The sequence below is a fragment of the Neovison vison genome, chromosome 7 (assembly GCF_020171115.1).
Source record: "Neovison vison isolate M4711 chromosome 7, ASM_NN_V1, whole genome shotgun sequence".
NCBI lineage: Eukaryota > Metazoa > Chordata > Mammalia > Carnivora > Mustelidae > Neogale > Neogale vison.
In genome coordinates, this window is record NC_058097.1 from 138,221,347 (window position 1) to 138,235,660 (window position 14,314).

Genomic DNA, 14,314 nt, shown 5'->3' on the forward strand with positions numbered 1-14,314 from the left:
CTAGCAAGAAACTCCTGGAATGATTTATAAGCTTTGTAGAGGTAGGCTTCTGTGTGTTTGTTTACTTCTTTGTCCCTGATTCCTAGAACAGTGCCTGACTCAGAAAAGTTTTAAACATTGTCAGACAAGTGAACCTGGTTGAAAACTTACCTTCTCTGTTACATTAATTTACTTGTCCTTCATTGATCTTTTCACTTACTTATAACCATTGTGTAATAATTTATAGCTGTATTTAAAATCAGTTTAATTTGTTAGCTTTTAATGGTTCTGAGACAGTCCCTTGGATTAATTCTGCCCATTCAAATGCTAGTTGTAAACAGAATAATTTTTCTTAATGAATTAACCTTTTAGTTTTCTCATTATTTTCCTCCCGTTTTTTCATTTGGATTTAAAATTCTTTGAAGACAGGGAAGACATGGTAAAGTAAACAGTAATTTAAATGTAAAGTGAAAAACCATCAAAATAAAATGTTTTAATCAAATCCCAGTTCTGCACCTATTGGCAAAAATCTTTCTCTGCTCCTTGAAATGCTTTTTGGGACCTCTTACTTACCTAGGGCATAACCTGTATCTTCTGGTTTCTTGCTCGCTTACTTTAAGTTACGTTAATATTTTTAGAGTATCTCAGCCCTACCAGATACATTCATCTTACTGCCATTTAGTTGCCAAAAAATTGTGTTCTGTGTCCTTCATGTATCTAAGTTACTCTAAGTGCTGCATTAGTGTTATCGAATACCTTCCAGATGGCTCTTATTTCAGACTAGACTACTCTGTTCTTTAGGATATTGTCTTTAACTTAATAGACTACACTGTACTATTGAAATTATGCCTTCCTATACACTCACCCTGTTCTCCCCTCGTTTTTTATGCTGTCTTATTCTGTATTTTTAAGGTATTTTTACGTAACTTTTGCTTAAAAATATGGGAATTATGTTATGTTTCATGCCCAGTATTGTAGCTTTTTTTTAAAAAAAAATTTATTTATTTTTAAAATTTCTTTTCGTGTTCCAGAATTCATTGTTTATGCACCACACCCACTGCTCCATGCAATACATGCCCTCCATAATACCCTCCACCAGGCTCACCCAACCCTAGCCCCTTGCCCCTCCAAAACCCACAGATTGTTTTTGAGAATCCACAGTCTCTCATGGTTCGTCTCCCCCTCCATTTCCTGCAAGTTCCTTCTCCTCTCCATCTCCCCATGTCCTCCGTGTTATTCCTTATGCTCCACAAATAAGCGAAACCATATGATACTTGACTCTCTCTGCTTGACTTATTTCACTCAGCATAATCTCTTCCAGTTCCGTCCATGTAGATACAACAGTTGGGTATTCATCCCTTTCTGATGGAGGCATAGTACTCCATAGTATATGTGGACCACATCTTCCTTATCCATTTGTCTGTTGAAGGACATCTTGGTTCTTTCCACAGTTTGGTGACTGTGGCCATTGCTGCTATGAACATTGGGATACAAGTGGCCCTTTTTCTCATTACATCTGTATCTTTGGGGTAAATACCCAGTAGTGCAACTGCAGGGTCATAGGGTAGCTCTGTTTTTAATTTTGTAAGAAATCTCCACATTGTTTTCCAAAGTGGCTGCACCAACTTGCATTCCCACCAACAGTGTAAGAGGGTTCCCCTTTCTCCACATCCTCTCCAACACACATTTTTTTTGTTTTTTTTGTTTTTTTTGTTTTTTTTTTCAAAAGATTTTATTTATTTATTTTACAGATGGTGATCACAGGTAGGCAGAGTAGCAGGCAGAGAGAGAGAGGAGGAAGCAGGCTCTCTGCTTCAATGAGGGGCTCGATCCCAGGACCCTGAGATCATGACCCAAGCCAAAGGCAGAGGCTTCAACCCACTGAGCCACCTAGGCATCCCTCCAACACACGTTCTTTTACTGTCTTGTTAATTTTGGCCATTCTAAATGGTGTAAGGTGGTATCTCAATGTGGTTTTGATTGAATCTCCCTGTTGGCTAGTGATGATGAACATTTTTTCATGTGTCTGTTAGCCATTTGTATGTCTTCATTGGAGAATTGTCTGTTCGTGTCTTCTGCCCATTTTTTGACATAATTAATCTGTTTGTGGGTGTTGAGTTTGAGGAGTTCTTTATAAATCCTGGATATCAGCCCTTTGTGTTGTCATTTGTGAATATCTTCTCCCATTTTGTGGGTTGCCTCTGTTTTGTTGACTGTTTCCTTTGCTGTGCAGAAGCTTTTGATCTTGAAGAAGTCCCAAAAATTTCATTTTCACTTTTGTTTCCTTTGCCTTTGGAGACGTATCTTGAAAGAAGTTGCTGTGGCTGATGTCAAAGAGGTTACTGCCTATGTTCTCCTTTAGGATTCTGATGGATTCCTGCCTCACGTTGAGGTCTTTTATCCATTCCGAGTTTATCTTTTTGTATGGTGTAAGAGAATGGTCGAGTTTCATTCTTCTACACATAGCTGTCCAATTTTCTCAGCACCATTTATTGAAGACTGTGTTTTTTTCCACTGTATATTTTTTCCTGCTTTGTTGAAGATTGATTGACCATAGAGTTGAGGGTCCATATCTGGACTCTTTACTCTGTTCCTCTGGTCTATGTGTCTGTTTTTATGCCAGTACCATGCTGTCTTGGTGATCACAGCTTTGTAGTAAAGCTTGAAACAGTCAGTGTGATGCCCCTAGTTTTGTTTTTTTCTTTTTCAACATTTCCTTAGCAATTTGGGGTCTCTTTTGATTCCATACAAATTTTAGGATTGTTTCCTCCAGCTCTTTGAAAAATGCCAGTGGAATTTTGATCAGAATGGCATTGAAAGTATAGATTGCTCTAGGCAGTAAAGACATTTTAACAATGTTTATTCTTCTGATCCAAGAGCATGGAATGGTCTTGCATCTTTTTGTGTCTTCTGTTTCTTTCATGAGTGTCCTGTAGTTCCTCGAGTACAGATCCTTTACCTCTTTGGTTAGGTATCTATGGTTCTTGGTGCTATAGTAAATGGAATCAATTCTCTAATTTCCTTTTCTGTATTTTCATTGTTAGTGTATAAGAAAGCAACTGATTTCTGTACATTGACTTTGTATTCTGCCACATTACTGAATTGCCGAATGAGTTCTGATAGTGTGGGGGTGTAGAGTCTTTTGGGTTTTCCATATAAAATATTATGTCATCTTTGAAGAGAAAGAGTTTGACTTCTTCATTGCTAATTTGAATACCTTTTATTTGTCTGTTTGCTATTGCTAGAACTTCTAATACTAGGTTGAACAAGAGTGGTGAGAGTGGGCATCCTTGTCGTGTTTCTGATCTCAAAGGGAAGGCTGTCACCTTTTGCCCATAGAGGATGATATTTGCTGTGGGTTTTTCATAGATAGAGGAATGTTCCCTCTATCCCTGTACTTTGAAGTGTTTTAATCAGGAATGGATGCTGGATTTTGTCAGATGCTTTTTCTGCATTGATTGAGAAGACCATGTGGTTCTTCTCTCTTCTCTTATTGATTTGTTCTATTACATTGATTGAATGTTGAACCACCCTTGCAACCTAGGGATAAATCCCACCTGGTCATGGTGGATAATCTTTTTAATGTACTGTTGGATCCTATTAACTAGGATCTTGTTGAGAATCTTAGCATCCATATTCATCAGGGATATTGGCCTGAAATTCTCCTTTTTGGTGGGGTTTTTGAATATTGTAGCTTTTAAGGAAAAAAAAATTCTGCATTAGTGTATCTTACCTAGATGTTTGACTACATGGGAAATACTAGATCCCTGTGATTGGTGATTTTTTTTTTTTTCTCTTTTCATGCTTCCTCCCAGTTTCACTCACTGTTTGATGGCTTATTTTAAGTGTTATTAACTTGAGAATGGGGACTCTTTGGGGACTCTTACTTCTTCTCTTAAGGTGTTTAAATCTTACTAATACTTATTGGTGTATACACTGAAATGCCCATTGCTGACCAGTAGTTTATTAAACTCATTCTACATTGCATTATGCAGCTTTTCTGTTAAAAGCATGAAGACAGTTCATCTAGTTTCAGTTTTCTTTTGAAGTCACTTTGATGCGAAGTAATATTCTTTCAGTGGATGTTTATGAGGCAGTTTAGATGTTGTTGAAGATCTTGGGGATGGGGAGTGGGTATTATGTTAGTTACATTCTTATCACTTCCTTACATGAGAAACTTACTCTGATCCCATACCAATCTACTTTTCAAAAGCGGTATGAAAACCAGAGTGTTACATATGGGCATTTAATTTTTAAAATAAGCTTCAGGGTGCCTGGGTGGCTCAGTTGTTAAGCTGCTACCTTCTGCGCAAGATCCTAGTGTCCCAGGATCAAGCCCCTCACCAGGAGGCCTGCTTCTCCCTCTCCTACTCCCCCTGCTTGTGTTCCCTCTCTCGCTGTGTTTGTCTCTGTCAAATAAATAAAATCTTTAAAAAAAAAAAGTTAAATAAGTGTACTGTCCAAAGTTTTGTTTCTTGATTGGTATTGGTTTTGTTTTGTTTTAATATGGCGGGTTGCCAGTTTTATTTATGGAGGATATGGCTAAGGATGCAAAATGGCTGCTGTGTTTTGTTTGTAACGGCCAATTTTAAGTAAGTCTGCATCAGTTAAGTGTCTGAAAGGAAACAGTGGCTTGTTGTGAGTGTCTTTTACCCTTCTAAATAGGGACACTGTTGGATATAGGAATAATTCAACTAATACAAAAATTAGTTTTTTAATGACTTTCTTGTGTGTCAGAACTAGTGGATCTTTTTGCTGTTTCTTTTCTTTTCTTTTTTCTTAACTTTCCTGGTGTTTTAAATGTTGGTTGTTGGCAGTGCATTATACTCATTTACATTACAGTTGCCTCCTAGAAGATACCATGAGGGAATATAGTTCAGGAATTGGGATTTAATACCATAGATGAGAGTGGTTCCGTAGTCCCTGGGTACACCTGAATCAGAACAAAAATTTGAGAAGTCCCATCTGCTGACTTTTTTTTTTTTTTTTTTTAAGATTTTGATTACTTATTTGACAGAGATCACAAGTAGGCAGAGAGAGGCAGGTAGAGAGAGGAGGGGAAGCAGGCTCCCCACAGAGCACAGAGCCTGATGCAGGGCTCGATCCCAGGACCCTGAGACCATGACCTGAGCTGAAAGCAGAGGCCTAACCCACTGAGCCACCCAGGCGCCCCTCATCTGCTGACGTTTAATGTTAATAAGACAACCTAGAGAATAAGACCTTTTTACTGTTTCTTTCCTAAGGACATTCTTTCTGAAAGAGATCTAATTTCTTGTCTTAAACAAAACCAGAACATACTCTTAAAATCTTGAATGACCATAAAGTTCTACCTTCGTGATGACCATAACTGACCATATTCAGCACTATGTGGTTAGAAAATACAGGGGTATATTGACTGTCTAACATTTACTAGAGGAGTCCTTTTTTTTTTTTTAATTAAAATTAAAATTTTATTTATTTGACAGAGATCACAGGCAAGCAGAGAAGCAGGCAGAGGGGGAGACGCCCTGAGCAGATAGCCCGATCCGGGGCTCAGTCCCAGTACCCTGGGATCATGACCTGAGCTGAACGCAAAGGCTTTAACCCACTGAGCAACCCAGGCTCCCCTAGAGGAGTCCCTTTTTAAAAATTATTTCTCTGTTACACTTTAACTTTTTCCTGTATGTTAAATACAGCCATAAATTCTGGCTGAGTTGAAATTAACTGGGATAGCAGAGTTTAGAGAGGAAACAAAAGCACCTGCCTTGGAGTCAGCAGATCTGCATTAGAGTCTACTGTTAGTGTCATGGGGCTGCCCATAGCAAGGTATACCACAAATTCAATGGCTTAAATCAGAAATACATTCTCTCACAGTTCAGGAGGTAGAATTCTGAAGATGTGGCCCCAGGGCTGTGCTTCTTCCAAATCCTCTGGAGGAAGATCTTGCCTTTCTTCTTTCCCAGAGGAAAGGAGTTAGCCCCAGTCATTATTTGGTTTGCAGCTCTAGCACTTCAATCTCTGCCTCTGTCACATCGCATTCTCCTGTGTCTGTCTTCATGTGGCATTTCCCTCTTAAAAAGACACCATCATTGTGTTAGTGTCCTTTTAATGACTTCATCTTAACTTGATTACGTCTGCATAGATACTGTTACCAAATAAGGTCACATTCATAGGTCCTGGGAATTAGGACCTCCTATGTTTTTGAGGTCCTTAATTATAACCTTAATTATAACTCTTACCTGCCAGCATCAGATAAGTACATGGACATAGGTCATGGTGGTGACAGGGTGGCCCTCCTGAGCACGGTCCACATTAGTGTGGGAATCATCTATGTGCCCAGTAGACTGTGGACACTGTTCACAGAAACCAAGCCACATCAGTCTTCAGGACTGTATCAGCAGGACTTTAATGGCTCAACCTTTTTGGAATGTGGTGTTACCCAGAAGTATGAAACTTCAGTTTATAATAATTAAAATATTTATTTAGACCAAAGAAATCAGCTCATCTGTTTTGGGGTGAGGGGTAATCCTTTTTTGAAATGTCTAAGTCTAAAATTCTCTTCTTAGACATTTTTAGTGGAAATTGACTACATAAAACAGGTAAAAGCATGTAGCTTAAAGCTCATATGGAACACAGTTCAGAAAAAATTTTTTTAACCAAGCTTGGGTGCCATATTTCCAGTAAATGGCAAACAGGGGGTGTGTTATAGGCACATTTAATTACTGTTTCGTCTTATAATAATAGTTGACATAAACTTATCTTGGTTTTTATTTTTATACAGAGCTTGTTTTATCACCAAAAAACATTTTAATTTAACATTTAATTAAAAATTTTTTTTTAATTTAACAAGAGACAGGTAAATTATGTTTCTTACATCTGAGGGGCCTAAGGTTGAATGTAATATGGTCACAGAAGTGACTGACTGGTTGATGGCAGAATAAGAACCATTATAAGAGAAACACAGCATGTTGAGAGCTCAGTGGATTCAATGACTTTGAGCTGGGCTGCTTTTACAGGAATAGATGAGCAATTATTGTAGGTGATAGGGAGGTTTGAACTAGTATTTGAGCTAATATATGTTAGGCAATGTATTGATGCTTTATGTATATTTTCGTTTAATCCTCAAGACAGTCTTAAAGGGAGGTAGGAGTATTTGGTCTGGATAGTCTAAGCCCCATTTATAGAAGTGTCAGGTAAATTATTTTCAGTGCTGTCTTTCTATAAAGCTCAGCTCTGTCAACTTGGACGAAGGAAATACATACCCATTTTCTTAAGATGTTGACTTTGCTTCTCTAACAAAGACAGAGTGAGTCTCTACAGCATTGCTATTTGCTATTCAGGCTTTTGGGTGACTGCGGAATTCAGATGGAAAGAAAAGATGTGGCAGGGTTTCATCTTCTCCAAGAATTTTGAGTACAGCCAGTGATATGTCAGAAGTTTATCCTTAACTATCCAATTCTTCATTCTCCTGTAAGCAGTTGCACTAGTCTCACTTTGACACTGCTGTTACTTTCTTGTTCTGACCTGAAATTTTCTTTCTTCGGTGTTGAACAGGAAGCTGATGAAGGAGTAACCATTTTTGTTTTGATATGTGGTGTAGCAATAGAATTCTTTGTTTAAAATCTCTTTTAAGTATGTTTGACTTTTATTAAAGTTAACTTGGGATTTGTGTACTCTGTATTATACTAATAAACACATGCTACAGGGCCCCTGGGTGGCTTAGTGGGTTAAGCCATTGCCTTCAGCTCAGGTCATGATCTCAGGGTCCTGGGATCGAGGCCCGCACCGGGCTCTCTGCTCAGCAGGGAGCCTACTTCCCCCCCCCTCTCTGCCTGCCTCTGTCTTCTTGTGATCTCTCTCTGTCAAATAAATAAATAGAATCTTAAAAAAAAACACAAAAGAAAAGCACATGCTACAACCAAAAATATCTTTGCTTTTGACATAAAAGCAAAGAGATTTTTGGTAGCATTAGAATTTTTCTTCCCATTTCAACATTATGTTTTAAAGGTTGATTAGAGTGGAGGGAATGGGGGAGGAATTTCAGTGGAGAGTTACCATCATCAGTAACTTGTAAATCTTAGTATTTCTACTTATATGCTGCTCTTCTTTTACTGTTTCTCAGTATTTTATTTTCCTATAAGATGAGGAAGGAAGACTAAGTATGTCCATATTAGACTTAACAGTAAGAGTGACTATTAAAAAAACATATTCAGGGGCACCTGGGTGGCTCAGTGGGTTAAAGCCTCTGCCTTTGGCTCAGGTCATGATCCCTGTGTCCTGGGATCGAGCCCCACATAGGGCTCTCTGCTCAGCAGGGGGGCCTCCTTCCTCCCTCTCTCCCTTTCTGCCTGCTTGTGATCTCTGTCTGTCAAAATAAATAAAATCTTTTTAAAAAAGGCATATTCAGTTGTGTTATAGGTCAGTTTAATTTGAACAATAGTGCTAATTTTTTTTTTAGCACTGTGGGATTTGGTATGGAGAGTAGTTGAAATAAATGACTAAAAGGCCATGTTTTATTTTGTTTTAAAGATTTCATTTATTTATTTATGGGAGGAAAAGCTGAAGTGGGGGGAGGGGTGGGAGGGAGAGCAAGAGAATCCTCAACAGACTCTCTGTTGAGCAGGAGCTCCGTCCTTTGATCCTGAGATCATGATCTGGGCCGAAATCAAGAGTCCGACGTGCATCCAACTGAGCCAGGCAGGTGCCCCTGGGTTTCTTTTATTTTTAAATAAAAAATAAATAAAAATAGGCTCCTTGGCCAGTGTGGAGCCTTAGGCCGGGCCTTCAACTCACCACCTGAGTGGAGATGTAGAATCGGACACTTAACAGACCACTCCCCCACACCATGTTTTATTTTTTTGTGTGATAGCATATTTGAAGTAGGATTTTTTTTTTAAAGAGCGCACACACGCCTGGTTCTAGCAGCCCTGCATAATCTCTAATTTACCATAGAATGATAAGTAAAGGAGGGTCAGCTCGTTTACTTACAGGTGACTTTTCAGACTCTTCTAGTCCCTGTTTCTCACCCACCAGGATCCTGTTGAGCCCTTCATGCTCTTTTGTTCTTCCTGCTTCCCTTGAGCAGTAATTGGGCTCTTGCAGCATATATCCTTTTCTTTTTCCTTATTTTCTCTTAGAGCTGGGTACTTTCTCACCAGTGCATGGTGTGCCTGTGGTTTGCAGGCGCCGGGAAGAGGCGGGCACAGGTGTTTCAGGGCTGCTTCACCGCCATGCCTGTAGTGCTCTGCAGTCAGCCAAACCAGTCAGGGCCATAGTTTCATGTGCTTGAGATGAGTGTTGATGATGTAGAACTTATTACAAGGATATTGGCTCTTGTTTTCTCCCATTTTAATTTGGCTGCATATTTATAAATGTAAGCTCTAGGTGTGTGGATTTTTCCAGGTTAGTTAGAAACTGGCACTTTTTTCTCCCCAAGAAAATAGATCCTGTTTAACATTATTTCTAAGTCTGTAGGACTTCTCTCTAGCAGTATGCTCACACATTGAGAAGAGTAGAAGCGTTCCCTCCCATTGATATATTCTTCATGCATTTTCCTCTGAGACTGTCGGGTCTTCAGACTGCCATCTTCATGAAAACATGTGACTTAAGACATTTTAGTCTTTAAATCTTTAGTTTTAAGTTTCTCATAGGTGACTTGAGATTTTGGATGCAATCTACCCCAATAAGGGATTTTTGATGTTTTTGTTTGAACTTCAAGTGAAAGAGAAAATTTGTTTTGGAGAGAAACCCAGTTAATCTTAGATTGCCTCCAGCTCAGAGACTGGAGATCACTTTACTTAAAGTCATTCTGCTTCTGAATGGTCATCCATGGTTGGTCTGAAGTGGGGAGGAGGAACCATCTTTCCAAACCACCTTACTTTGTCTCTACCTGGCTGTTACTGGAATCCCCAAGTCCAGTGTGCTGCTCTGTCCTTCCATTTGTAGCTGCCTATGTAAGTTCATCATCCTTTCCATTGTCTCTTTCCATTGTCTTTGATTGTTTATTTCTGAGAAAAGGGTATGGATTAGGAAAATAACTCAACCACTAAAATAACGGAAGTTGATTTCCAGACCTTTAAATTGCTTTTGACATCCACACCAACAAATTGCATGTACTTGTGTTGTAATATTTGCTGAAAGTCATTGCCTATTCATTCTCTGTAGTGCTTTTCTTAAAAGGTAAAATTGAGATCACTTTGAACTAGCAAAGACAGGTGATGAGGCTTGAAATCCATAATAGGATTTGAGTGTTGGAAATATGAATTGAAACTATTCCCCCTTAGTCAACTTTGATTTAATACTCAGTTGAACATCCCTAGAAGGATAGCTCATTTAGTAATGCTTGCATGCCTCTGTGCTTGTCTGTCTCTACAATCTTATGCAGCAGGGGAGAAAAAAAAAATTAAAAGTTTGTTCCAAACTAAAGGATTTGTGTTTGGTTTGAAATACTCAAAGTAGGTTTGGTGAAGGAGCTACACATACGAAAATGAACCTGTTATTCTTCACGAACTGTCTGTCTTTGAGGGAATACTGATGATACGTTACTGAGTTTAACAAACTCTTTTTGCCTCACCATATATTCAAATTAAATGAGAGCAGCTAATTCCAAGAATCCAGCAAATGTTACCAAGTAGAAAACGATCAATGATCTTAAGTATTCCCTATTTTCAGGGCATATGTGTGGGCAGTTAAACTAGGTGACCTCTAACGTCACTTTTACCTCCCAGAATGTATGCATCAGCCATAGCACATCTAGAGAAAGAGCAGGAGACAACTCCATGTGAAAACACTGTGAGCACTGAGGACAAGACTTTCCACCTCTTAGGAAAAAAGAAGGAAAGAATATTACAAATGGATGTATTGGGTCTGAGCTGAGGTCAGAGTTTGCACAGCTTTTGACAAGTAGCCTGGATACAGGAAGACATCTTTCCTTAGTTAAAAAGAAAAAAAATCACAATTACGCCCTTTCTTCCCCTTTCCCCCCAACCCACAATAGAAGTCTTAACTGTGGGTCAGCTTTTATCAACCTTTTTGAGTAAAAGACTTTCATTCCTTTGGAATTTCAGAAACAAGAATTTGTTTTCTGAAAAACACATGCCATTGGATACCTTTAACTTGACATGTGATTGAAACTTTTGCTTTAATAATTCCATTTTCTACAAAGGCTGCCTCCATATTTATTAAAGATGAAAACAAAACCACTTCTTCTTTCATTACATTTTCTGCTTTCATGTTCTGTCATTCAGAGATCTTTTTTTCTTTCCCTCTCTCTGTCTTCTTTTCCCCCAGCTGTCGGCAGCATCCAGCCCCTCCAGTCACAGTCCTCACAGAGCTTCAGGAAAGGACCCTTTTGCAGAGCTCTCTTTGGAGGATTTCTTATAAATCACTTTAGGTATTGCTGCTTGTTGGGTGAGATGGGGAGTTAAATACTTTAAAAGTTTATCAAATATTAAACACAGTTCACTCTTCTCCTTTGTTTCTTTAAAGGACGCTATCTTGCTCTTCCTCCTTCCTCCTCTGTTCTTTAGGTGAAGAATAAAAATAGACCTCAAAATAGGACGTAAGGACAAACAGTTTTTGGAAACTGCTTTAACATAATTAGAAGGTGTGAAATCAAAGAATCATCTCATGTTTACATATAAGCATCCACTGCTCACAGCAGATGGATGGGATCAAATACCACCCTTAAAAAAACTGGATGTTTGTGTCATTCTTAAAAGATGTATGGAGAACAACACAGTTCTACACGTTGGATTACAGTTTGATTTTAATGTCCCTGAACATTATTTGTGAAGAATTCATTTTAACAGTTTCTTTAAAATGTTATATTTATGTGTGCCTTTTCATTTAAAACCAGTGACATTTTCCCCCAAAATAGACCTTTTTTTTTTTTTTTTTTTTTTATTAAAGTTAAGGGCATGTGAATACTTTATGCCCTTTTTGATTGAAGAATTCTATGTTTGATCCACACTGCCTCTTTTTGCTGGAAGGTGGTGAAGTTTGTATCTTCTTGGTGCTCTAGCCCCCAGTAGAGATAGAGCTTCTAGATCTTTGAGAGTTGAGAGATCTTCTGATTTGACAAGTTTATTAGCACATCTACTTCAGTAATGTCTTTGGATGAACAATTTAAGGGATATCCTGAGTGAAGTATCTGAGCAAATAGTGAGGCCCTGTTGAAAACTATTCCTTCATAGATCTTTCAGATTTTTATTTATATTAGTAAAGAAGTGATTTAGTAAGCATAATATTACTCTTCCTTTAATTATTTAATTTTATGATATCATTTGGAAATGATACCAGATTGTGCTTTTCTCAGTGAGATTTTCACATGGAATATTTGTGTTCATGGAGAGATGTTCTCAATTTGTCAGTGAAAAATTGTTCATTCATTTTCTTTCTTCCCCAGTCTCTTGGTTTTGGTAATTAGATATATTTGGAAGTCCCTCTAATTAGGCTTCAAATATTGAGTCCTGGCACATGATGAGCTGATAATAGTGACCTAGTTTTGTAATCAGGGTTGTGATAAATATGCAGTAAACATTTCTGGGCCAGTTGAATGGTAAAAGCCACAGAGCATTTTTTTTTTTTTTTTAATGAGAAGACATCTTACAATGTTGTAAGTGAACTTACACTCTTCTTTTTTTTTTTTTTTCCAGATACAGTTTATGTAACTAGATGGAAGAGAATGGAATTATTCCAAAAAGACAAGTGCTCAAGCAGCAAATACTTAACTTCCAGCAAAATCCAAACTGCTGTCTCTTAAACTCTCTTCTTCCATTAGAATGCTACAGTAACCCAGTGAAGGCCCATGAAGGAAATTGGGACTAGTCTATAGGAGAACATATCAATACAGTTTATAAAGCCAAGAATTGCCATGATTTCAGACTAAGATCTGTCTTTTTGGTGACTAACTTTTCAGTTCTTTCAACTCTTATTAATACCCATAATCAGTAACCTACCAAGAGAAGCCCTTATTTGGAAAGCGTGAAATTTGTATTTGGAAAAGCTGCCTGGAGAGAAGAGCTGTGTCCTTTACTGTAATGCTACAGAACTCTTTTGGGGGGGATCAAAATCGTTAATTCTTAATTATGCAGTATCTTTCTTTTCTCCAGTCCTCACAGATACAGGAACAGTAACTAAAATTAACTTTTCTTTTAAAAAAATTATATATTCAGTTTGCAGTAGACATTCCTTAAGTATTTGTATTTATTTATGATTATCAATTTACGTAACATTAATATTGTATCAGACCTCCTTATGAAAATGAGTATGGATGTACACAGTATGTTTGATTTTTATCCATAAAAGTGAATCTGATTCAGAATGCTTTTCAGCTGACATACAGAGCACTAAATATTTTAAGGCAAGTCCATAGGTCTGAGTCGCTTAAGAATTCTCAGTCTCTATGGGATTTAGGGAAGCATTATAAATGCATTAATCCTTATAGTCAATTCTGTGCCTAGGATTTTGCAAGGGAACAGTTCGCTGACTAGGAAAAGCACTACATTTTAAATTCAGCATTAGTGCATTGGGAAGGAACTTTACTGCTTTGTGCTTGGCATGTCATTATTTTCCATTTGACATTAGGGCCTTTCCAAAATGAATGTGAGGAATTGCTTTCACTTCAAGACTTTCCTTCTTTTCAGTAAAACTCTAGGAGGTGTTAAGGGGGGAGGGGAGGGGACAAAATCCTTGAAACCTTTTATTTGGCTCATGCCATGTTATGATCATGTACCTTTTAAATAAGGGGAAATAGTATCTTTAAAGTTAATGTCTAGCCAAGAGTTTAGTTAACGAAGAATTAAACTGCACTGTTGATCGGTGCTTTGTGTAAATACATCTTAACGTTTTGGTTGAGAGGGGCCTTAAGAAGGACAGTTCGTTGTAGGAAAGCAATTCTGTACATGAGTTTAAGCATACTTGTTGCATTGTCTCTGCAGATTCTATTTTTGTTTACAATATTAAAATGTATGTTAGCAAAAATGGGTGGATTTTCAAATAAAATGCAGCTTCCACAAAACTTTTTGTTATGGTATTCTGGTCTGAGGTGCATTGTTTGTTTTGTTTTGTTTTGCTTTCTGCGTTTTCTTTATCATTATCATTTTTTTTGCTAGTAAAAACATCCAGGTGATTATATTTGCTGACTTAATAAAATGTAAATTTTATTTGTTTTAACTTAATTTCCTAAAAGATTTATCTTTGTACATTTTGTTTTCCCTCTAGACCCTTATTGATAAACTAAACCACTTATTAAAATAGTTGATTTTTGTGTTTTGATCAGAGGTCTTCAGTCAGGTAAGTGTAAAGGGAGAAAATGGTTGTGTTTGGCACATTGATGCTTGTGATTATTCTGCCA

At 37.7% G+C, this 14,314-nt stretch overlaps 1 protein-coding gene across 9 annotated transcripts in view; it reads left to right on the forward strand.

The window, feature by feature from the left end:
* The window catches only part of PICALM (phosphatidylinositol binding clathrin assembly protein), a 113,514-nt gene extending 100,128 nt beyond the window's left edge, over positions 1 to 13,386 (forward strand). For 8 of the 9 annotated variants that reach the window (XM_044258367.1, XM_044258364.1, XM_044258366.1 and 5 more), the window contains 2 exons: positions 11,248 to 11,350; positions 12,615 to 13,386. In XM_044258367.1, coding sequence (XP_044114302.1) covers positions 11,248 to 11,340 — 93 coding nt within the window. In that variant the 3' untranslated portion in view covers positions 11,341 to 11,350; positions 12,615 to 13,386. The remainder of the gene's footprint in view (positions 1 to 11,247; positions 11,351 to 12,614) is intronic. The other variant, XM_044258369.1, reaches the window with a different exon arrangement.
* Positions 13,387 to 14,314: the final 928 nt, after the last annotated feature.